Source organism: Marmota monax, unplaced genomic scaffold (genome assembly GCF_021218885.2).
Source record: "Marmota monax isolate L192 unplaced genomic scaffold, Marmota_monax_Labrador192_F-V1.1 WCK01_AAM20220418_F8-fsc00008, whole genome shotgun sequence".
NCBI lineage: Eukaryota > Metazoa > Chordata > Mammalia > Rodentia > Sciuridae > Marmota > Marmota monax.
Genome location: NW_026694432.1, coordinates 15,498,720 through 15,522,311, shown reverse-complemented (window position 1 = coordinate 15,522,311; position 23,592 = coordinate 15,498,720). Strand labels below are relative to the sequence as shown.

The 23,592-nt window shown below is 45.3% G+C and overlaps 1 protein-coding gene and 1 pseudogene across 5 annotated transcripts in view; one reads left to right on the top strand and one right to left on the bottom strand.

Moving 5' to 3' along the window:
- Positions 1-64: 64 nt before the first annotated feature.
- Phc2 (polyhomeotic homolog 2) overlaps positions 65-23,592 on the bottom strand; it is a 104,169-nt gene continuing 80,641 nt past the window's right edge. For all 5 annotated transcript variants that reach the window (XM_046468775.2, XM_046468774.2, XM_046468776.2 and 2 more), the window contains 6 exons: positions 10,707-10,909; positions 8,917-9,046; positions 7,980-8,094; positions 6,186-6,327; positions 4,828-5,104; positions 65-1,468 (listed from right to left, as the gene is read on the bottom strand). In XM_046468775.2, the coding sequence (XP_046324731.1) occupies positions 1,314-1,468; positions 4,828-5,104; positions 6,186-6,327; positions 7,980-8,094; positions 8,917-9,046; positions 10,707-10,909 (1,022 nt within the window). In that variant the 3' untranslated portion in view covers positions 65-1,313. The remainder of the gene's footprint in view (positions 1,469-4,827; positions 5,105-6,185; positions 6,328-7,979; positions 8,095-8,916; positions 9,047-10,706; positions 10,910-23,592) is intronic.
- Positions 11,809-11,976, top strand: LOC124075303 (large ribosomal subunit protein eL39-like; annotated as a pseudogene).

The following is a 23,592-nucleotide window of genomic DNA, read 5'->3' as shown; positions in this document are numbered from 1 at the left end:
ATCGGTGAAAAGTAGCCATTTGGCTTCAGACTGATATCCTCAGGGGAGAAAGGCACAGAAGAGGCAGATTTTGCAAATTTATTTTTAAAAAAACAAAAAGGTTAAAAAAAGTCCTTCATTTCCAACCTTGCCTGGGGGTGTGGGTGGGGAATAGAACAAGCTGAGAAAGGTGCCCACCCCTTCCTGTGAAGAGTCCAACTCTTCCCCCAGGAGCCTGCAAGGACAGGGCAAGTCAGAGGCAGGTCCTCACCCTTCCTGCCCTGCCTCCTCCTCAGGTAGCTGTAACTGCTGCTAGGAAGTTTTGTAAGCTAAAAAGTGTGGGAGTGGGAGGTCAAAGGCTGCCTTCTTCACACCAACAGTGACTGGCTGCTCTCTCCCTGCTTAATTCTCTGGGCCCCCACCACTTGGGCTCCCAGGGCGGGTGGGCGGGCAGGCAGGCAGACCCAGAGGCTCAGCTGATGTGCCCAGCCCACCGGCAGTTTCCTTAATGCTGTTTGTGAGGCAGCAGGGCAGCCAGGGGACGTCACAGTGTGGGGAGGGGCTTAGAGACCTCTTGACTCCTCTGGAGGGGGGACTTGCCTCTCCCTAGAGGCTGCCCTTCTTTTCTATTCCCCATCCTCAGGCGGAGTGGAGTCCAGGACAAAGCACTAAGTGGCCATTTGCTACAAAACACCTGGAGATGCCAGAGGGCAGCTGTGGACTGTCAGTCAGTCCAGGCTCCCACAGTCACACAGTCACACACACAGCATTAAGGCGTCTATGCCAGCAGGCACGGCCAACCTGGGCCCAGCTTCTCTCTCTCCACCTGCACCTGGTGTAGGGAAGCCCCTGGCTGCTGCCGAAACAGGCTGAAGGGGAGAAGCTGGCAACGGAAGGTTCACCAGGCCTGGAGAAGGAAGTGGAGGAAGGAAGGCAAGGGCGCTCCAGGCCTCGCTCAGGCCTGCTGGCTGCCCTTGGAAGGAACCCAACTTAGGTTGGGAAGCCCTGACCATAAACCCCCTGGAAAACGGGGGACAGAGAGAGGGGAAGAGAGCGGGGCTAAAGTACTGGGACTTTGGAAGAAGCCAGTGCTATCAATATATACAAGCATAAAGCCCCATCTTCTGTGCCACCTCCCTCTCTGCCCCTCCCACAGAAATGAAAGGCCCCTGAGAGCCATTGAGGAGGGCCCAGACCTCCTCACCAGCCATGCCCCTAGGGAGGCCCCTTTCCTCCAACTAGCCCCGTTTCTGGGGCCCTCAAGGAATGTCTGTCTGGCTCTGCTCAGTTGGGAGGAGGACCCCTGGGCCAGGATCCTGGCTGCCCAGCCAGCCCTAGGAGTCCTTGAGCATGCTGATGCGGGCGTAGATTTTCAGGGCGGGGCCCAGCTTGATGTTCATGGCGCTCATCAGATGGTCCTCCTTGAGCAGCAACAGAGCTTGCCCATCGATTTCCTGGGCTCGGAATTCCTCTGCTATCTCCTGGCAGCCTGAGGGGACACCACCAAAAACAACATCAGTTAAGCGGCCAGTGTCCACGCATGGTAGCCACTGCACTTTAGAGACAGTCTCTCCTTCAACCCTCACAGTCATACCTTGAAGATGGTGTTGCTATCTTGAGGCTTGAGAGAGGCTAAGTGACTGACCCCAGGTAGCCATGATCCAAACATCCCCATTCACGACCTTGCTCATACCTCCCTCTCGAGAAACCAACCTAGATGACCAACAAGAAGGTGCACACTGATAGGGTATGATTTCCAAGGCTAGGTCACAAAGGGCACAGCAGCTTTCACCTTGTTCTTTCAGATAGCTAACCTCCCTGTAAGGAGATCCTTCAAGCAGCCCTCTGGAGAGGCCCATGTGAGAGCGACTGAGGCCACCTGCCAAGAGCCAGCCTCACTTGCCATGTAAGGCAGCCACCGTGGAAGTGGATTCTCCGGCTAAGACCTTCAGGTGACTGCAGTCCTGGTTGACATCTTCACTAAGACCCTGCATAAGCTCCTGAGCCAGGGGCTTGGTAGAGCCATTGCAAATTCCTGACCTTCAGATAGTGATTTTTGTATTACAGCAATAGGCAACTAATATAGATTATGGTATCTGAAATAGGGGTATGGCCATTAAAAAACTCTAAACATGTAGATGGGGCCTTGGAACAGGCATGGGCAGCAACTGTAATGACTCTGAGGAGGGTCAGTTAATATAGAAGGTGCGCTGAGCTGGTAAGCAAAGGTCCAGTGGCCTCTGAGGCAACTGCTGAGGAGGTTTAAAAAAAGTGAGGAAACTGCTAAGAGAGATTGGAAGAAATGGGAATTTCAATTTCATATTGTTTTTGAAATAGCAGAAACTTTCTTAATGCTGTTTGGTGGTATGATAACATGCTGAGTTTAAAGATCCCAACAAACAGTGTGAATAGTTAAGAAGATTTCGGGAAGAATGCCAAAGGCGTTGCCTAGCTTCTTTTTGTTGCTCATAGTAAAAAAGGGAGGAGGAAAGGTTAGGTAAAGAAATAGGTGTTCAATGCCAAGGAGCTGGGGAAGACTTCCTGGCCTCTCCAGATGGCAAACGATGCTGGAATTATAAAATGGTTCTAGCCCAAGTCAAACCCAGGGCACAACCAAGAAATGATTTTCTACCCATGAAATGGAGGGTATGGCAAACCCTTTGTTCAGATTTCAGGAAGATCTAAGGTTATGCCTTAGGGGCTCTCTAAGGAGTCTGGGCAGCCTCACAGAAATGTTCAACACAGGACTCTGTTCACATTTCAACATGGTGAAAGGTTTATCTGGAAGACAATTTTGGGTGTGGTTTTTGACTAATGGAATGTACTACTATAAATATTTTAAGAGAATTATATGGATAACCAAATGCTGAATGTTTTCTCTGATATAAGGAGGCTGATTCATAGTGGGGTGGGGAGCGGGAGCATGGGAGGATTAGAGAAACTCTAGGTAGGGCAGAGGGGTTGGAGGGGATAGGAGGGGGCATGGGGTTATTAATGATGGTGGAACATGATGATCATTATTATCCAAAGTACAGGTATGAAGACACGAATTGGTGTGAATATACTTTGTATACAACCAGAGATATGAAAAATTGTACTCTATATGTGTAATAAGAATTGTAATGCATTTCACTGTCATATATAAATAAAAAAAGGAATTATATGGGTAGAAATATTGGACTGGAAGGTCAGGTAATATAAAAAAAAAAGCCAGTAGGAAGTGGGCTAAAAAACCTGCCACATTAAACAGTCAGAATTCTCTTCACAAAAAAGGAAGGGTGACTCAGAGGGTGGAACTAGAGGTGAGCAAGAATCACTCCCAGGCTGAGTCTTCACTGAGAAAATGCCAACCTGTGCTTTATTGTATTGATACTGGTGTGGATCAGTGGCTCTGGTACGTTCTTTGTTTCCCCTTTTCGATTGGGCACGTATTATTCTGCACCTATTCCATTACATGCTGGGTGTGTGTGTGTGTGTGTGGGTGGGGAGACGACAGCCTGTGATTAGTCCTCACTGTCTGCAGACTGCAAAGAACCACACTTCAGGAGCTGGACCCATGGAACCTCATCCATGCTAAGACCTGAGTTAGAAAACAAGACCCTGGACTTCAACTAATGTTGTTTTGGATTGAGACTCCTGGGGACTCTGGCAGGGGGGCAGGGTATTTTGTATACGAAGGAACTTGAACCATGTTGAGCAAGGGTTAACCCACCTCCAAATGGCTCCCAATAATCCTTACTTACTGCACTCATGTCCCTGTGAGTTCCCCAATGGATAGGGCTTATTGGTATGACCAATAAGATATACAGAAGTGACAGTACGTGACTTCTGAGACTAGATCATCAAGTGCACACTGGCTTCTGCCTTGCTCTCTTGGATTCACTACCTGTGGGGGAAAAACTGTGGCCATGATTGTTATGAGAACAGCAAGCAGCCTCTGGAGAGGCCTGTAAGGAGAACAGGCCTCTTGCCAATAGCCAGCCTCCACTTGTGCATTTGCATGACTGAGGTACCTTGGGAAAGGATCCTCTGGCCCCAGCAAAGCCTCCAGATCTTGTCCTTAGCTGACCCCTGCAAACTCATAAGACATCCTGAGACATGCAATCCTCCAGAAGTCTTTACCTAATGTAACTGTGCTATGACAGATTTGGGGAATGTAGCAATAGATGAAAATTCACTGGGTTAAGTGACAGAGCCAGGGTATGAACCAGTTCTGTGATTTGGAAGTCTGTGCTCCCAACTACTATGCCACTAAGTAGTGGATGAATAAGACTGGCTGAGCAGAGGGAGCAGCTCTGGGGTTCCACTGACCATCTGGGAATGACACAAGTCTGCCAGTCTGGGTTCCAGTCCTCATAGCTGTGCACACTCTGCCCCAAAGGCTACGTGTGGTCCCAGCTCTGTCATGCATTTCCATGTCTTCTTCCTCAGTGCAAGGTGCTCCAGGGGACGGTCTCTCCACCTGGCAAAGGCGCACTTGCCCACTGTTGCTCAGTTTAAATTTTCTTAATTTTAACGTCCTCCTTGACAGATTTCCTACGTTGTCACCTATCTCCCCTCCCAGCCTGCCCCAGGAAGAAAGATGGAGTAAATTTCATTATCATCTCTGCATTTTATGCAGACCACCTACCACACCTGTAGGTATTTAAAATTAGAGCTGAGGAATATTATTTATAAGATGTGTTCTATGCTAAAAAATAAGCTTACATGCAGGTGCTCACGTCACTCATTTCTGCACCCCAGGTCCTAGACCCGAGCCATTAAATGAACTACCTAATCCTTCCTGATGGAGTGAGGTGAGGTCTCCCGCTCCCTTTCATTCCTTGCTATTCCAGGCAAGGGCCTTACCTGGCAGAGAGCGGATGAATTCGTAGACATCTTCTACATTCCATTTGGTGGGCTCACTTGGAAGGAAGTGGTGTCCCATGCCCACCAGGTCCCGCATGTGCATGTCCGGGAGCTCCAGGTCTCGCTGGCCTTGTCTCCGGCGGGAGGTGGATGAGCTGGCCGAGATGGGTGACAAGGGTTCCTCATAGCTGGAATTATCTGAGCAGCGGCTGGAGTCTTCCTGGCTGTGTGTCAGCTGCAGTGCAGCAGTAACTGAAAGGGGTACAGTGCCTGTTGGCTGGGAGCAGAGAGAACAGCTTCTTCAGGACAGCGAACAACCATCTCGAGCAGCAATGATGGGCGAAGGCAGGTGTTTCTCCCTTTTCAGCCTGGTCCACTACTACCTCAGAGACCCTGGATCACACAGCATTATCTGTGCTGTCCCTCCTCGTACTTTCACCTGGACCACGCTATATTGCAATAGCCTGATCTTACGTCTACTTTTTCCTTCAGATGTAGCTTTTAAAACCAGGGCTCTATTCATTTTAGGAGGAGGTCTATGCACCACCTGAAATCACTGTACATTTTTGGACCACTGCTTTCATCAAATTCTTAATGAAGTTTAAAATGAAAATAACAAGAAGCAAATACACAACAAATTAAAAAACAAATTAGGCTGTGAATTCTTTTACGGTAAGTATATGTCTTAGGAGTCTCTGTGCCTAACAGAGTTCCTGGCTCAGAGCTGGTGCTAAAAAATATTTAATAGATGAATTGCTCAGGGTCCTGGTGGGGACCTTCAAGAGCTCAGTGCTCCAGTGTTCAAGGGGCAGAAAGATACCAGGGATAGGGTGAAGGCCACCGTCTCAACTAGCCCTCCAAGAAAGACGGGCTGTATCCCAACAGCCTATCTCTGCCTAGGATCAGGCAAGGGAGACCCCACCTCCACGGCCCACAAGTCAAGAACAGAGGTCAGCAGGAAGGCGAGGGTCAGGCCACTGGAGAGGGTAAGATGCCTCACGAGTATCCTTGAGTCTAAATGAAGGGATGCGGGCTGGGGATGTGGCTCAAGTGGTAGCGCGCTCGCCTGGCATGCGTGCGGCCCGGGTTCGATCCTCAGCACCACGTACAAACAATGATGTTGTGTCTGCCAATAACTAAAAAATAAATATTAAAAAATTCTCTCTCTCTTAAAAAAAAAAAAAAAAAAAAAAAAAATGAAGGGATGCAGGGAAGGCCTGACCTGACTGGCCTGAGAGAAATGAGAAAGCACAGAGCAAGCTGAAGCCACTGCAGGGACGGCGGGCGTAAGGGCCATGCCAGCAGGGAAACTGTCGGTCACCTGAGGAATGGAGCCTTGGGCTCTGCCTGCCTCTCACCTGCTTCTTGGTATCCTTGGTAAGTGTTGGCAGACTGGCCTTGCTGGCCCGGCGGCGGTTGTGGGTGGTGGACCCTGTCTTCTGCAGCTTGCTCCGGTCTGAGTGGAAAAGTCCCACTCGCTTGGTGCATCCCACATTATACCTGTCCAAGATGGAGGAACAGGGAAGTCAGGGAAGTCAGAGCAGTCGTAGGGCTCATGGGCACCAGACAGAACAAGGCAGCTGTCGGAAGCCACCCATGAAATGTGCATGGACTAGATGGGCATGGTAACCATTGAATAGGAAAATCTGGTATCTGGGAACTAACTCCCAGCAGCACACTTCTGCTGGTGAGACTGCCCAGGTACATGCGAGCTTCTATTCAGCTCTGGAGATGGGGTGACCTGCTGCAGCCACATAGCCACACAGCCTCCCAGAGATGGGTGTGGCTTGTCAAGATGCCATGAAGCAAGACTCCACCTGCTGAAACCTTCTCTGCCTTTGATGTATCCCCTCTGTTCCAGCTCCTACCAGGACTAGAAGAATCTATCAGGCACTCCCTTAAAACTATTTTTCTGACTCTGTCTCTTATTTCTTCCCTAATTACTTCAGACTATTTTTCTCAGGTGGCTTATCCCCTTCTGAGCAGGGAGAATTACCCTGGCAATATGCTGGCTGCCTCGAGATAGGCAGCCAGGCTGTTTGGCAACCTGTGAGTCCTTTAGTTGGTTCAAATCCTGATTCCACCACTTGCTGCTGGGTGTATGGCACCGAGCAATCATTTAAGCTCCGAGCCTTACTGTGAGTTGGGATAACACCACTCACCTTCTAAAACTGGTCTCATGGATGACATGAAGTAATATTGGTGACATGTTTAATTAACATAACAACTTGGGACATGGCTGACACAATTCTATTTAATCCTACTTGTGCCAGGAAGCTGCTATGCATTGTTCTGTTGGACAGTGGTGTGAAAAGTTTGACAAAGGGGCCCTGGCCACCGCCAGCATAGCCTAAGCAAGATGAGGGCTGAGGACAGTAGACTCTAGCTTAATTTGTAGGGCACCTTTGCCTGGGACCTACATATTTCTTCTTTCTGGGGGGCTCCAGGCTTCAAGATCAGCTGCCTCTTTCACCTTGGAACAAATATCACCTAAGACTTTAGAGTCAGACAAGTCTAAAGCTCCATGCCTATGACTTACTAGCTGTGTCATTGTAAGCAAAACTGTTCTTTGGGCCTTACAAATAGGCCTATACAAAAAGGACAACAGTAAGTATAACGAGGACAACAGTAATAACTACCTTGCAGAGTTATTTTGAAGATAAGACAATGCATATTCTCAACTAGCACAGTATGTAGCACATGGCAGGTTCTCAATACATGACAATGGTTTTTGTTATGATCACCAGTCTTCTAAGCTGGGTGAAAATTTGCCACAGGAACACTGTAACTAGTGTGATGGTTCCAGGCACAGCTTCAGGTGGAGAGCTTACACTAAGAAGGTAGTAGCTGCCAATGGCAGGCAAAGAAAGGGTGCCAGTGGGACCCCAAAGCCAGGAAAGTTAAAGCACTGCTTCCTGTCCTCAGACTCTGCTGTGTTCTGATCCACTCCTGGGGGTCTGGTTTCTCAGGCTTGGTGCATTAGGAATGCAACAGTGCATCCAGGCAGGTCAAGGAAATAGGATGCTGGATAAGCCACACACCTATGGCCTCCTGGGGTGGATAATGGGCACTGGCATAAAAACAAGATTCCAAAGTGCAATCCTGAGGATAGGGAAGGAATCTGGCATGGCAGTGGGGCTGAGGTCACTCACCTCTTTGCACAAGCCATGGAACAAAAACGCTTGGATCGCTTGAACTTATAGGCAAAGTCCACCCGGCCACAGAGCTCACACTTGAGTTTGAGGGGAGTACCCTCCTCTTTGGATTCTGAAAAGTACAGAAATGGGTATAAATATGGAGAAGAAGGAATTCCCACAGGCCAGTGGAAGCCACACTCCAGGGCCTCCCTACTCTATCCTGTCTCTTTTTTATGTTCCCATGGGTATCATATACAGTGGCAGTCTAGCTTGGACAATGCCAGTGCTTTTGCCACTGTTTTTGGAAGTGCTGTATCTCCCCACTGGGAAGTTCTCAAGGTGTCTGGTGTCCTTTGTAAACTTAACATTTTTTTCTGCCAATTGCTACAAGTCTGGGGCACATCTTGGGTGGGGCAGCATCAGAAACCTTCTTCACAATCATGGAAGGAAGCAGGAGGTTCCGAGGAAATACTCTGGATACTGTCACGACTGTTCCTCTGGAATTATCCCACTTGACCTTGTCCCATGGAGCTGGCTTCCTGGGTCAGAGAACCCCAGAGCCCACATTCCCATATTCTGTACAGAGTCCAGGTTGTTAGGGGTTCAGTCTTTTGCCTGGCCACTGCTGTGCCTCAGAGCCAGCGCCAGTCCTGAGTGCAGGCTCCTTAGTAAAAGACAGGAATACCTGACTGGTGCTGCATTAGCCCCAAGAATTTGCCAATGGAAAGCTCAGTTCCTGAAACCCTACGGTTGGCTGGAGTGGGGCTGGAGAAGCAGGGGACAAAAGGCACCTAATTTCTGCCATCCCTATTCTCTAGGGAATAAGAGTGAGGAAGGATTAGAGGAAATGTGTTTATCAGTCCCTGTTCCAAGTTCTTCCATAGACATTCAGAAAGAGAAGAATGTGAGGCCTGCCATTCCTGCCAACCAGATCCAGGTCTGAGGCACCTACCTTGCAGGTAGGGCTCCTCCATCTCAGAGTCAGTGGTGGTGGTATGGTCCTGCTGTGGAAGCTTCTCAGGCAAGAACCCCTGTGCATACTTCTTCTTGAGATTCCCCACCAGCAGGGACGAGCGTCCCACCTACAGGACAGGTGACATGGAGGCCGCGAGGGTTAGGTGGGAGCAGCTCCCTTGCCAGCCTCATCACAATCACATGTATAAAGTATCCAGGCAGATGTCAGTCCTCTGCAAACCTCCCCCACGCCATTATACAAGGGTGCCTGCTCAAGGCCTGATTCTGCTGTCTAGCTCCCAAGGCAGGATGCAGTAGGCACCAAAGTATGAAGATGGTTTTGGTGTAGAACCAACAGATGGCTTGAGAGGTTAGGAGCCTATTTTTCCATGTGTAAGGGCAGCAATGGAGGCAAAGATCAGGTTTCCCACAGTGCTATGCCAAGTGCCAGGTCCTGAGCTCACAAGCTGCCAGGCAGGGGCAGGGCTGAGTCTGTGTGAGTGCACTTATGAGACTCAGATTTCTTACCATTCTCCACCTCACCAATGCCCTATCCAAGCCAAAAGTACAGGAGGCCAGAGGGAGAGCAGAAAATCAGACCCTGGGCAACAGCACAAGTGCCCCTTTGGTTGCCAGTTTGCAGACTGGCTTATTCGCCCCTTTGGTCCTCCCTTTGTTGTCTGTCCAGGCAGCATGGTGGCCAGATCAATTGGTGTCCAACTCTGGGGTGATGCTGTCAACCTGTATCCACCCTGTGAGGACAGCTGGTTTCCAGAGTTACTGCAGGGGCAGGGGAGGCCTGGTCCAGTAAGGGGAGGGTTGCAGCAATGTAGAGCCCCCTCATGGCTAGGGTGCTCCAGGTGGGTTTCTTTGCCAATGGCCTTGGACAATCAAACCTCCAGGGTAAAGGGGACAAGGACCTATTTGCCATTTGACATTTTAGGTTATTCACCCATCTAGGTTATCAAGTTCATAGTTTTATGCTAACTAATCAAACCACCCATGAATCCAAAGAATGAGCAAAAAGCAGATGGCATCCCAGAAGACTGGGCCTCTAATAGCCAGATAATCCTTATCAGGAGACAGGCCAGTGTGCACCTGGCTCCAGGCTCTGCACACCTACAGAGCAGCACCAACTGCCTAAGTCACGCTGCACAGAATCAATTGTAGAGCTCTCCTCTAACAGACCATCTTCATGATTCTTGCTACTTCCCTTCAGTCTCATGCTTCTGTTGGAAACCCCAGATTGTGCCCTTTCTGAGGGCCCCTCAATCTCATTCACACCCATCAAGGCTCTGTCCCTACAGAACAAGCTTCAGGTGGCAACCCTGCCCCTCATCCTCATTTCCAAGAACTCAGTACTAATCAAGTTCTTTTGTTCACTAACTGGCCAAAGTTTTGCTGTTGAGGCATTCAAAACTTGATGAGGTCTAATTCCCCAAAGTCCACAGTCTCTCACCAAATGCCTCGAGGTGAACTAACTCCCTTCTAGCCAAAGGGTCTCAAATTACCAGACTGGGACACAGTTGGGTCTGTGTGTGGAAACTTCTAACTGAAGGGTCTTGCCAATTATTCCTGATCACTGAGCCCTTCTGGACTCTGGACAGATATTCAATCCTAGAAAGAAATGGTTCTGACATGCTTTCAGAGGGATGAGGGGGAGGGATTAGCAAGACAGCAAATTGTTCACATTTTCAGAAACCATACACGGAAATGTAAAAATATTCTAATACACATCCAAAATATACTTAAAAAAAAAAAAAAGAGGGGAAAAGAAGTAGTCCGTACCGGGAAAGGCTCCGCCCCCTCCTGGATCACAAACCCTTCGATAACATGCGTCAGGATTTGGGGTTTCACAATGGCCTGTGGTGGTTTATTCTCACCATTCTGGGGGGCAGTGCCGGCGATGCTGGAGGCAGAGTTTCCGTTCCCTGAGGTCATGCCGGGGCTGCTGAGGTCGGTCAGCGCATGAACAATGCCCTGCCCTGTCTCTGCAGGGAAGAGTGAGAAACAAAGCAGCAGAGATCAGAACAGAGGTCAGGCCTGAAGAGGGACAGCAGGAACTCAAAGTGTGCCACCAAATGCCAACACCAACCCAAGCAGTCCCCTTCCTCAAGGACCTACTTGAAAAGTGGTACTGTTTCAATGGACACACCACCAAGTGTGTAATCGATTCCTCAGCAACTCAGCTAGCAGCATTTCTCTACCACCACCAACTGCCCATTGAGCTGAGCTGCCTTTAACCTGGAACTTCCTTAAAAGGAAAAGGGAGAAGCCATTTCCTTACTGCAACACACCTATAATATTAAGCACAACTCAGTGGTGTATGATATAGATTTTTAAAAATGATTTTAGTACCTTTATATCCACTCCAACATTCAGCTGTGCTAAGAACAGTTTAATCAATCAAGAGTTGTGTCTTTAAGGAGGTAAAGCCTTGGGCAATACTGATTCTGACAAATAAAATAACATTCAATTTGAGGGAGAAAATTAAGTTGTATTCAAGATGACACTTAAAACCAGGAAGAAAAGCTAAACTATGTATAAACTATGTACATATAAGGTTTAGGGTGTATTGGAGTCTGATGATCAAAGGTTACATGAACCTTCTGTGAGGTTCCTTGGAGGGTTTTTTTTTTTTTTTTTTTAACTAGAGATTGAACCCAGGGTAACTCTACTACTGAATTACACCCCCAGCCCTTTGATTTTTTTTTATTTTGAGACAAGGTCTCCCTAAATTGTTGAGGGCCTCACTAAGTTTCTCAGGCCTGCCTTGAACTTACTATCCTGCCTCAGTTATCCAGGTCACTAGGATTACAGGTAGTCATTATCATCCCTGGCTAGAGGACTAGATTTTAAGAGCCCTGGGAATAACAAAGCCCTGAGATCCATGATTTCTCATAAAACTTTCAGGATCAAGCAATTTCTGGCCAAGAAACAAAAGCAAAATGGTCCCATTCCCCAATGGATTTGAGTGAAAACTGATAATAAAATCAGGTACAATTCTAAGAGGAGACACTGGAGGAGAACCAAGCTGGATCTAAGGAATTACACATGAAAAAGTACACATATTTATGCTGTATCAAGGTTATGATCGTCTTGTCATATCAAGCTGAAAATGTCACCATTATCTGGACAGTTGAGAATTTTTAACTGAGAATGTGAGCTTTCTTTAGTTACAAAGGTGCTATAGTACTGGTTTTGGTTGGCTCATTAATAAATATGTGAAACTTTGGGGAAAAAGAATCAAAGCACTGAACCCCAGAAATTGATGCCAAGAGATTTCATGTCAAACCAACACCAGACACTACCACATGGATCTGAATTATCCAGAGACTGGTTTTTGAAGGTTACTGCATTAAGAAATGCATAAATTTTCTTTCTCCACCACAGAAGATGCTACACAGGTCTAGGACCTTCTGTCTTGCTTCTGTGGTCCTGGGCTATCAAGCCCCCTTACCCAGTAAACAGCTTTATATCCACTCCAACACTCAACAAATCCCTCCATCTCTCTGTGAATCACCTAGCTTTCCTATAGAAGACCTAAAAGTACTCCAAAAAAGTGTGACAAGGTGCCTTACACAACACCACTGCAGCAGATCACCTTCCCTCTACTACCAACAGCATCACTCTTGAGTTGCCTCACTGCTTACACAGTAAGGTTTCATGGCCTTATTATTATTATTATTATTATTATTTTTAAGCTCTCACCAGCTTCTCTACCCAGGGTCATTCTCTACCACCACCAACTGTCCATTGAGCTGAGCTGCCTTTAACCTGGAACTTCCTAAAAAGGAAAAGGGAGAAGCTATTTCCTTATTGCAACCCACCTATTATATTAAGCACAACTCAGTGGTATATGATATAGATTTTAAAAAACGATTTCAGTACCTTTGTTAGGTAAGTAATTTTTGCACAAAACATTACATGAAGATGTTATTTCATGTTAAGAACCCAAAATATCATGATGAAATGGAAATTATGCAGCATGGGGAAATCGAAATAGACACATTTAGTAAAGGTTTTTTACCTGGGTCACAATAGGCCTTTGCCTCCTTTGGGCTCATTTGCTTACGAGTAGTCAGTCCTAAGGCTCAATAAACCAGGATAAATCTTTTTAATGAAAAAAGCACTGTCTATGACACAAGTCATTCCACAATTCATTTATATGATAAACTTCAGAGTTCAGCCGCAGAAGTCATTCAGGAGAAGTGACTGATAAGGGTTTTTTAAAATTAATTTTTGTTTGACACACAAGTTAGAAAAATTCCCTTAAGTGTTTATATTCATTTGGAAAAAAAATTTAATAGCTTTGCCTTTCTGAAGAGATGAAAAAAATTCCCCTTTTGGAATTAGTCTTTCTAATTTGTAAAGGTATCTGGGAACTGAAAAATATTCACTATCCATGAATAGCTAGAACTGAGTTAACAACAATCAATCATATTGTTTCTCTGTTTTTAAGTTTTAAATATTTAAGTCTATGTTTACAAAATTACATTTTCCTCAGTTCTTACTTTCTAATATTTTAAATACAAAGAAACAAATGCATATATTATTTAAAGTGATGGATACATGTTAAAACATAAAAACTAAAATTGTTTTTTTAGATGATGGTGATTTCCTCCTAATTAGAGCCTAGTAAAACACTCCCTGAGGAATCTCATGAACCACAGATCATAAAACTGAACAAAGTAGGTGTCCATGTCTCACCAGTGTTCTCCATAGTACCCCACCCAGGGATTTCCTAGCATTTGTTTGAATGCTTCCAGTGACAAAGAAATCTGCTACCTATGAACCGCGTTTGTACCGAGCATCATGCAACTTAAAAGTTCTTCCTTATAATGAGCACCAAATCTGTCCTATAAATTTTTGCCCAATTAATCCAGGTTCTGTTCCTTAAGACTGAGGAGACCAAGGCCAGATGGATGTGTACACTGAACATAAACATAGGCTTAGACCTGGCTTAGAGACTGGTCTCTATTACTGAACGAGTTATGATGGGTCATGGTCCCTCTCCAAGCCTGTTTCATGTATTATGGCTTGGATCTGGAATGTCTCCCAAAGGCTCCCATGTTGAGGACTTGGTCTTCAATGCAGCAATGTACAGAGGTGAGTTTCAGAAAATGATCAGGTCATGAGGGCTATGACCTTACAATGAATTAATTCATTGAGGAAGCCAGAGCTGAATGACTACTGGGAGGTGTTGGAAACTGTAGGAGGATTGGAGGGAAATGGATGGAGGGAGTGGGTCCTGGGGATGTACCCTTGGGTACCATATCTTATCCCTGGTCCCTTCCTCTCTTTCTGTCTCCTTCCAACTGCCACTAGTTGAGCTGCTTTCCTTCAACTCATTCTTCACCATGACATTCTGCTTCTCCTCAGGGTCAAAACAAAGGAACCAGCCAACCATGGACTGAAACCTCTGAAACCAAAAGATGAGTCAAAATAAATCTCTCCTCCAAGTTGTTTTTCTTAGGTATTGTCACAGTGGATTAACACACGAGGGTATAAAATAAGAATGCTGATATCTGCTTAACTGTGTTGCTGTGAACGGCAGTGCAGTGCCACCTTACCACATGAAATGAAGGGTGCTGTTCCAGACTCCAGGGTAATCTCTCCTCCAGGCAACCCAGTTTGCTCTTTCAACTACTCCTTATGTAAAAATGGTGCAAGTTTAGCTGGGTGCAGTGGTACACGCATGTAATCCCAGTGGCTTGGGAGGCTGAGGCAGGAGGATCACAAGTTTAAAACCAGCCTCAGGAATCTGGCGAGGTCCTAAGCAACCCTGCCCTCAAAATAAAAATAAAAAGGGCTGAGGACATGGCTTAGTGATTAAGCACCACTGGATTCAATCTCTGATACAAAAAGAAAAAAAAAAAAGTGCGAGTTCATAGTCATCCATGATCTTCTTTGTCTACACTTTTAAACATCAGGTGCCCAGTCAATACTGAGCATAACATATCAAATTGTAATCATCTGAGTGATCTCATTGATGAGATTTTTTTTTTAATTTAACAGTGCACATCCTGTTAAATAAAAGGTAGGGGGAAGCAAGTATACCCCTTGCTTTAGTTTAACCTCTGGGGTTAACAATGGAATTAATCTACTCTCTCTGAATTCTGGGGTCACTCCCACCTTTCACCTTTCATTAATAGTCATTACTAAACAGTTCCTGATATCTTATCCCCTTTTATGGGATCCCTCTGTCCTTGCTCTATTGCAATCTCCCTGTTCTCAGGCCTGTGCATATTGATTTGCCTGTAAGATGGTGGAGTGGGGTGGGGGTGGGGTGGTCTTGAGGTCAGATTCTTTCTTCAAGCCCAACACAGATATGCTTACCAGCTCAGAGGCTACAGAACCAGTTCTTGCCTCTGGGAAGCAAAGACTTTGAATCTCTCTTTGAATCTCTCATTAAAAGAGAAGACTAACTAATAAATCATTTCACCCTAACACTGGAAGCTCCCACTCTCCATTATAGCCCTGGGGAAGATTACAGGAGAGAGAGAATCCAAGGGACAGAAGGGAGGATGTTTTGTAAATAACAAAGGTCCACAGCTGTTTTGCTGTGCAGTCATCTTCTAGGCCAATAACTCCACATCTGCTTTAGTAACAAAGGAGTACGGGCTATTTCTGGAATGACCAAACACAATCTCACCCCCTGCCAAGCTCAGCACACTGAGATTAATTTAATCTGCTTCCCGCTTTCCCAGACTGCTTTTCGGCCTGCTTGAGGGAAAGCAGCTTAACAGAGAAACTTGCAAAAACCTGCCCCGCTGGCTCTGAGGCCAGATGAAAGAGACAAAGAAATAGTCTATGGAATTCAGTTCCTTACTCTATTCTCTTAGCCAATCCTGGGGCTGAAAGTGCTGCCAGGGATTCCCACAGGTCTCAGATGCCTTTATTCAGATTGGCACCTGAAATGGAGTGGTAGGGCAGGCCACCCTGAGCTCCTGGAAGTCGCTGGGAAGGGAAGTAAAACCAAGCTCCACTGCGTGGGTGGAGCTTGCCTTGAAATGGCTAGGCATATGGGTAAGAATGAACAAAACATGAACAAAATAGCATGGGCTGGGGATACTTGCAAAATGTCTGCTCAAAACTAGGCTGCTTTGCCATTCTAGTCTCATTTATAGGCTTTGGCAGACATAGTCCTTACGCAGGATGAGACAGGAAGGACCATCCAGTATCCCTTCTCTGTCCTATGTTTATGAAATTATCTGCTTTGGGGTTGGTCATTTCTGCTAAGCATAGCAGGGGGCTATACTTTTTCACCTCTATGCCTTCAGGAGCTAACCTGATGTCCAAGACAGGACCAATGCTCAACGTCTGTTACACTGGAATGTATGGAACCCAGAGTCTCTGTTTTCATTGTCAACATAAAGAGTTCAGGTCTCCCCAATATTAAAACAAGCAACTCTGCACCAACTGAGATCTATGAATTGCTTTTTGGAGCTATCATGATTTGAGAGAGACTAGGCTGATATCCATCTTCAGGGGTGGCATTTCTGGGTACCTGGTTATAAAGAATGGCTATTCTTTGGCCTACTTCTTCCTGTCACAGTGGGGATTTCCTCAGCAGAGGGGAGATATGGCCCTGGAGTCTGGAGCCAAGCCCAGGCATCCAGAATTTCAGATTTCCTGTCCTCTCTGAAACATTTATGCTAGACCCAGGAACTTGGCAAGGGAGGGTGACCTCTAGAGGCAAAAGCCAGGAGGCACCTAGAAAAATGGCCTGGCCCTCAGGACACATGGGTGGATGTCCAAAGAGGCCCTGTTCTCTAGCCCCTAAAGACAAAGGTCAAACTGGTCCCACATCTGGCTACTTCAGACCAATTTTAATGTTCTTTATATGCACAGATAAAACAAAACCATTCATTATGCTGGACTATGACTTAGTACTAACACTGCAAGGGGTATCAGATGGTCTAGCACTCATTTTAAGTGAGTACACCTAAGTCTGATGAGCCGGGAAGACCTGACAACAGAGAAAATGGAGAACAAGCAGAGCTTCTACCTCCTCTGCCTGGCCAATGGCTATTTCCTCCTTTCTCTAGACATGAGGAAGGAGTGCTTTAATTTAAAATTGTTTTAATTTAAAATACTTCCATCTGCCCATGTTTGGTGACAGCAGGAATAAGACAGAGCTAATGAAGCCACTCAAGGACTTAGGAAGCAGAGTTAGGTAATAACATGGATCATCTTCTTGTGGCAAATTCTGCTCCACAAATGGCAAGACAAGACTGCCAATAAAATGCTGGGTGCTGGCAGCTCTGTGCTCTATGCCTGTGCTTAGTAGGCCCAGTAAGTGACAAAGCAGTGGTGGAGGGTAACAGCAGGGTTCCTCAGGAACCACCTGCTCTAGAGAGAGGTGAGAGGAGAACCTGCAAAGTGACTCCCTGAACTCATATCCAGGAGACAGACAGATGCAGACCACCCCCTCTGGTCCCAGCAACATGCTTGCCGTCTTGCCGACTAGTAAGCTGTAGAGAGGTCTGGGGCCACCCTTTACAATCTCTAGTTTATATATGTGCCACCCCTCAAAAGGTCAGTGGCACTCTGAAAGTGAAGGAGGTGCATTCCAAGAATACCAATTTACTGACACCCTTCCTCCCCCTGACTCCCAGGAGAGGAAAGTGAAGAGGAGGGCAGGGGTCAGGGAGGCAGGCTGGAGCTCTATCCCGGGACCCTCAGGGAGCCCATCAATTAGAGATTCTCAGGTTAACAATCTTCTTTCAAATCAAGTGTATACCTACAGACATTTACACTTTACTGTGAATCACTGCACTCAAATTAAGTGCTCTCCCCCACGCACTTTGGGACAGAGGTATGGGAGTGGGGAGACAGTGATTGTTTTGGTGAGGATTAAAAGTGAGTCCTACTTAGGGACAGAGGTGTGTGTGTGTGTGTGTGTGTGTGTTGGGGGGGGGGACAGTGATTGTTTAGGTAATGGAGCACTCAGCTGAGAGGATTAAAAGTCCTACTTAGGGACAGAGGTGTGTGTATGTTGGGGGGAGGTATATTCAGTGATTGTTTTGGTGATGGGGCACTAACTTACAAAGGATTAAGAGCTTGAGGGCCCTGAGTTGACCTTCTTAATTTTTTATTTTAAACATCAGAAATTTATTGGTTGCTCAAAACATTACATTGATCTTGAACCTTCTTAATTTTTTTAAGTGCATTTCATGAATCCTATTTTATTTTAGTTGTAGTTGGACACAATGCCTTTATTTTATTTATTTTTATGTGGTACTGAGGATCGTACCCAGGACCTCACACATGCTAGGCAAGCGCTCTAGCACTGAACTACAACCCCAGCCTCAACCCTCTTAATTTTAATAAAGCAACGTGGTCTCAGGGTGAGGTGACTTACCCAAGGTCACAAAAGCTAGTCAGGGGTCAGAATCCAGTGCTTTAGATTTCCCTGAATGGACTGCTCAAGTGGAGCAGTGGAGGGAGAGAGCTGGGCTTTGTTTAGTCATGGGATAGCAGAAAGGGACCTAGGAAAAGCAGGCGAAAATGAAGAATGCATTCTGGGACATTCTGAAGCAGAGGCCAGATATCTATCACATGTGGTCTGGTCATTTGGGCTGGGAAGGGTCTAGGTAAGTGATAACTGGACCGAGATTCCTGGGGTAATAAGAACAGGATCCTGAACAGGTTAATGGGAACCTACAAGTTAGATCCAATATTTCAAGACACTTAAAAGGAAACAGCACATCTACCTTCAACAGGGATAAACATGCTATTTAAAAGAAGTTCCCCAACTTTAAAACGACCCATCTCCCTCACAAAATTTTTTATACAAATTTACACAAGATCACACATGCATCTTCTTTGCAGATTATACATGTTCTAAGTGTGCATTTTAGAACCAAGATGAACGAGTGCCACTTGGAAGGCAGTATCTTCTAGAACACACATCAAAGGAGCTCTTAGTAGTGAAAAAATTCTAGGCCCCTTCCCACCCTCAGGTACTGAGTACCACAGACAGGAAAAACCAGAGGAACCAGTGCCAAATGTTTGTAATCTTTTCAGTGCTGCTAAGGATGAGGCTGTCAGACGTTCAAGACCTCCTTGCCTGAAGGACACAAAGGCCGTCGCTCTCACACGGGTGCCATCACAAGCCTGCCCCCAGCACCCTTCTCAGCTCTGCCAACAAGAGCAGCTTGCTCTAAAAAACCTGACAGAAGGGAAGAAACAGCAATGACAGGAGGACCTCTTGGGGCATCCTGCCCAGCACAATGGTGAGCTTTTCAGTCACGGGGGCGGGGGGGGGGGGGGCCTGAATCCACACCAGGGTTCCATGCAGGAAAGGAAGCTGGCTAGCAGAATGACCTTGAGTCTGGGTAGCAAGAAGTCTTCTCAAGCACCTTGGCTGAGACATCTTTTAGAGAGGCTGGCTCCTCCTTTGCTGGCAGCCATTACCATACAGCTGACTTTCATGCTGTCTCTTAGGACACAGGCAAAGAGAGGGGCCCTTTTGACTCACCCACAATCCCCAGCTAACGTGTACATAAGCTGAATTGTAAACAGCTGAATGTCTTCCAAGCTGCTACCCCAGCTAGGAGGGAAAGAATCAATGGAGCGAACAGCTGCCCTCCCCCATGCAGCTCAGGACAACTGGGAGCAATGGGGGATTTCCAAGCAGCGGCTTGAACTGCTTCCCAGGCCACAGGCTGGGACCATAATAGGGCTCAGGTCAAACACAATAGCAGGACCACAGGGTGACTTCCAACAGGCCAGTGCGTCAGGAATGATAGCTAGCCCTGGTTGCAAGGGGTCAAGGTAGTTTTCAGAGTTCTGTTTAGCACTGGCAATGGAGGCCAGTCACACGATGGTATGCAGTGAGGAGCTCATGGCTCCCAGGTGGTCTCACAGTACAGTACTCTGGCAGATGCTATGATTTCAAAAAGCAACACAAGTCTGGGGCCAGGGGAGAGGCCTCAGAGAGGTATCCAGATCAAAGGAAATGGAAGGAAGAATGGCAGGGAGGAAGGAGCACTGGGTCTGGAGTCAGATCTGGGCTCATATACGGGGCTCCATCTGTGATGATCTGTGTGGCTTCAGGCACTCAGTACCTGCTGAGCCTTGCTTTCTATATCTCTAAGGAGAAGGATCATATTGCCTGTCTTGCACGGTTACAATATTAGTTTATATAGGTGAAATGCCTGCCATTGAATACGTGTAGAGAAGCTGTGCTACATGGCATTATAAGACTCTGAGATCAGAAAGGCCCTAGGCACAAACCCCAGCTTATAACGCCAGCAAGTACTCTTGGTCTCAGTTTCCTGATCTATGGCACGGGGTACTTATCCTACATGGCTACAGCGAGGATAAATAAGATAATGCAACACAACAGAGTGGGAAAGGCTTGTCCTGGCCATAGGAGTGGCAATATCACTGAGAGCTGAGAGAAAACTAGGAAGCAACCCTAAACCTCGCTCTCACAGAGCCTGGCCTCTTCATCTCCGCAGGGCGGCTAGTCTTTCCTGGGCCTCAAAAGGCATCATTGTGTCCCCCAGATGCCTTAGCTACTCAGGGTGTCCAGTGCTTGCACTCTTGGGGTTGGGTTTCAGAAAAAAAAGTGTTACCTTCACTTTGACAGTGATAACAAGAAACAGAAATGCCCTTCAAGGTAAACCAAGTCTCAATTCACCATCAATAGTTATTAATCCAAAAGGCAAGAAAGCAATGCCGGGTTCCCTTTCTATACGAATCTTCCATCAAGAGACTCAGAGTCATCAAGCAGACAGTGCAGAAGGACTTCAGAAACCAGAAAACAGTTTCACCCTGAGACAAAGGGAAGAACCCCTTTACCTATTTAGTAAATTTATGAAACTTGTAATGATAGGAGGTGTTTTGGTGTTCGAAATGAGTTTAAAAAGCTGAAAATAAACTCATGGATGATGGATTTCTTCCAGTTTATAAAAGAATCTAGAAATATTTAGTAAATGCTCTAATTATTTTCAGGCAGTAGAAAAGCAACCATTTCCCCACTATGACATGTTATTTATTTTCAGTTACCAACTACAGGATCACTAATATTCTCAAATAAATGGTGGGGTAGAGGATGCACCCAGCCCCAGTTGTCTTGCCTGCATAATAATCCAGATGATACTTATCTTATAAATCAATCCTGAACATTTCTTTTGGAAAACATTATCCCTTCTTCTCATAGTCATTGTCTAAGCTTTCAACTACCCTGTTTAGCACCAATCAACTAACAGAACAGATTAATACTGAATACTGGAAGCCTGGAAATGTGGATTTAATCAAGATTTTTTAATGCATTTGCTTGCCATTAATTTTGTTTTAAAGTGTCACTTAAAGTATTTCAAATGTCTTAATATAGCCGTATATCTTTAAGCCACACAGGGATAGTTTCAAATATACTAAAGATATCAGTAACTAGGAATAATTATGCACTATTTGAGACATAATAGCCATGCAACTAAAAGCTTTAAAAATAACTCCCAGCAGACATGAACTTTCATTTTCTTGTGAACAGTTTTGATATTCAGTATCAGGACTGGTCTTCCTAATCTGCTACAGAAGACCGGGTTATAACATGGCATCTAACAGTCATCTCTTCTTAAAAATGATAATAATATCACTGCTAAGAAGAAATTTATCCAAGAAACAGACATTTCCTTACACTTTCAAGAAAGTTGTAAGAGCAAACCAGGACTTTTTTTCAACATCTGGACTCATCCTCAGTACACTGGCAATCTGTGTTTAGCTGTAATCATTTCTTTAGCAGATGTAGAAAGAATGGTCTTTCCTTTTGGACTTATCTAAACTAAGACATCATTTGGAAGACTAGGAAAGCATTTCCTTTCCCACTAACTATAAATAATTTGGAAGGGAAGAGAGAAATAGAGCTATGAAGTTTACTATCATGGCTTAGATGGTCTTATAATGAATCCCATGGCAAAAATTTATTTAAATCACATGCTGTGTTTCTTACAATACTCATCTTCAAAAACTAGTAATATAAAATTGCATAATTCTTGATGAACTATAAAAAGTCCATTTCTTGACCATGTCATTTACATTCTAGTTTTGTTATTGATGAAGAAAAAAAGTCCAGAATTTGTAAGAATGTTGTCTTGGATAAACAAATGGTTATTTTCCTGACAATTCCCAAAACATGCATATTGTAAATAAAGTATAATTTAAGATACTTTGTCCCTGAATATATTTACAAATAACTCTGATGAAGCTAGTTAATTAAAAATGAAAGTTAAAACTTTAACACTTAAAATGAAACCTACAACTACTTGATTTTGTGAATAAGTAATTAAAATGATCTTAAATGGCATATTTTTTAACAAAAAATATACTCAGTCTTTTTAAATGACTACTCATGTTATAGTTTAATCCATGCCATAAAAACACTGAAAACATAAATCTATATATGTTCAGACCTCTACCTTGAGAGTCATCCAGCCTGGAGTTGTTAAATCGTTGAAGAGAAAGATTTCTGTCATTAGCTTGAAGGCCCTAACAAAGTAGACTGCATAAGGTAGTCTCAACCTCACATGGCTTTTCCATGTGGAAGGGACTGGGGCGGGGAGGTAGAAGGGGGGTGGCAGGCTCAAACACTGAGCCTCACTTCATTCAGGGCAGTCTCCTGAGGGAGTACCCAAAAGCCTCTCCCAGTGACTTTTCTGAGATTCCCCCTGACCACAGAAAGTCATCACCTTCATATTTCAATTGTAAAATGGTACAAAACAAAAACACGACTCATTCTCATTGTTGATTCCCATCTCTAGTAGGCACCTTTTTACAACCGAATTTTTTGTGGGTAGGATCTACTGTCTGGAGATTAAATATTGAACAGCTGGACAAACTTTAATATAAACATGGACTGACTCAAGAAAAGGGGAAAAAAACCTTGGTAATTTCATATTAACATGGAAAAGGAGTATCTGATACTCCTTTGGTGGTTCTGATCAAAACCACTATTCCATAGTTTTTAACTTTAATTTCATTTGAGCTTGCTGACTCATGCTGTCTAGAAGTAAGGGACTCTGGCAGGAGGCAGGTGAACTTTATTCAGCAAATGGTTACAGAATGCCCACATCAGACCCACAGCCCAAGGTAGGACAGAGACCTAGAGGGAAGAGTATAAGCCAATCAGTCATCCTATTTACACATTCACAACAGGAAAAAAAATAGAGATAAGATATTCCTGAGCATACAGGGAGAAGTTCCTAATTTTGAGACAGTAATCCTTTCCTCTCTTTGCATTTCCTTAAATAAGACAATATAGGGAGAGGGCAACCTATATAAGAGCATGCAGGGCCAGAGGTAATAAAAACTCAGTTTTATAAGATCATCTCTCCATTTATTCCTCTTCACTTAGTTTATTCTCTCTCCCCCTGAAAGATCAGAACCAAGGGATCCAAAGCATCTGAGACAGGAAATGAGTAATGCAGGAAAAAGGATGTGGTCTGAAAAAGAGTGGATTCTGGGGCTGAGCCAGAAAAAGTAACAGGCATAGGTCAGAGCTGGGGGAAGGGGTTTGGGTGGCAGGAAGAGAAATCTCAGAGTCAATCAGCTTGGACGAGAAAGTCAGTGACAGAGTATGTCTGGAGAACAAAACAATATATTTCCAAGGAGGCTGTCCTCCAGGGAAGGTACAGAGAAGCAATGGCTGAAGACCTGCAGAGAA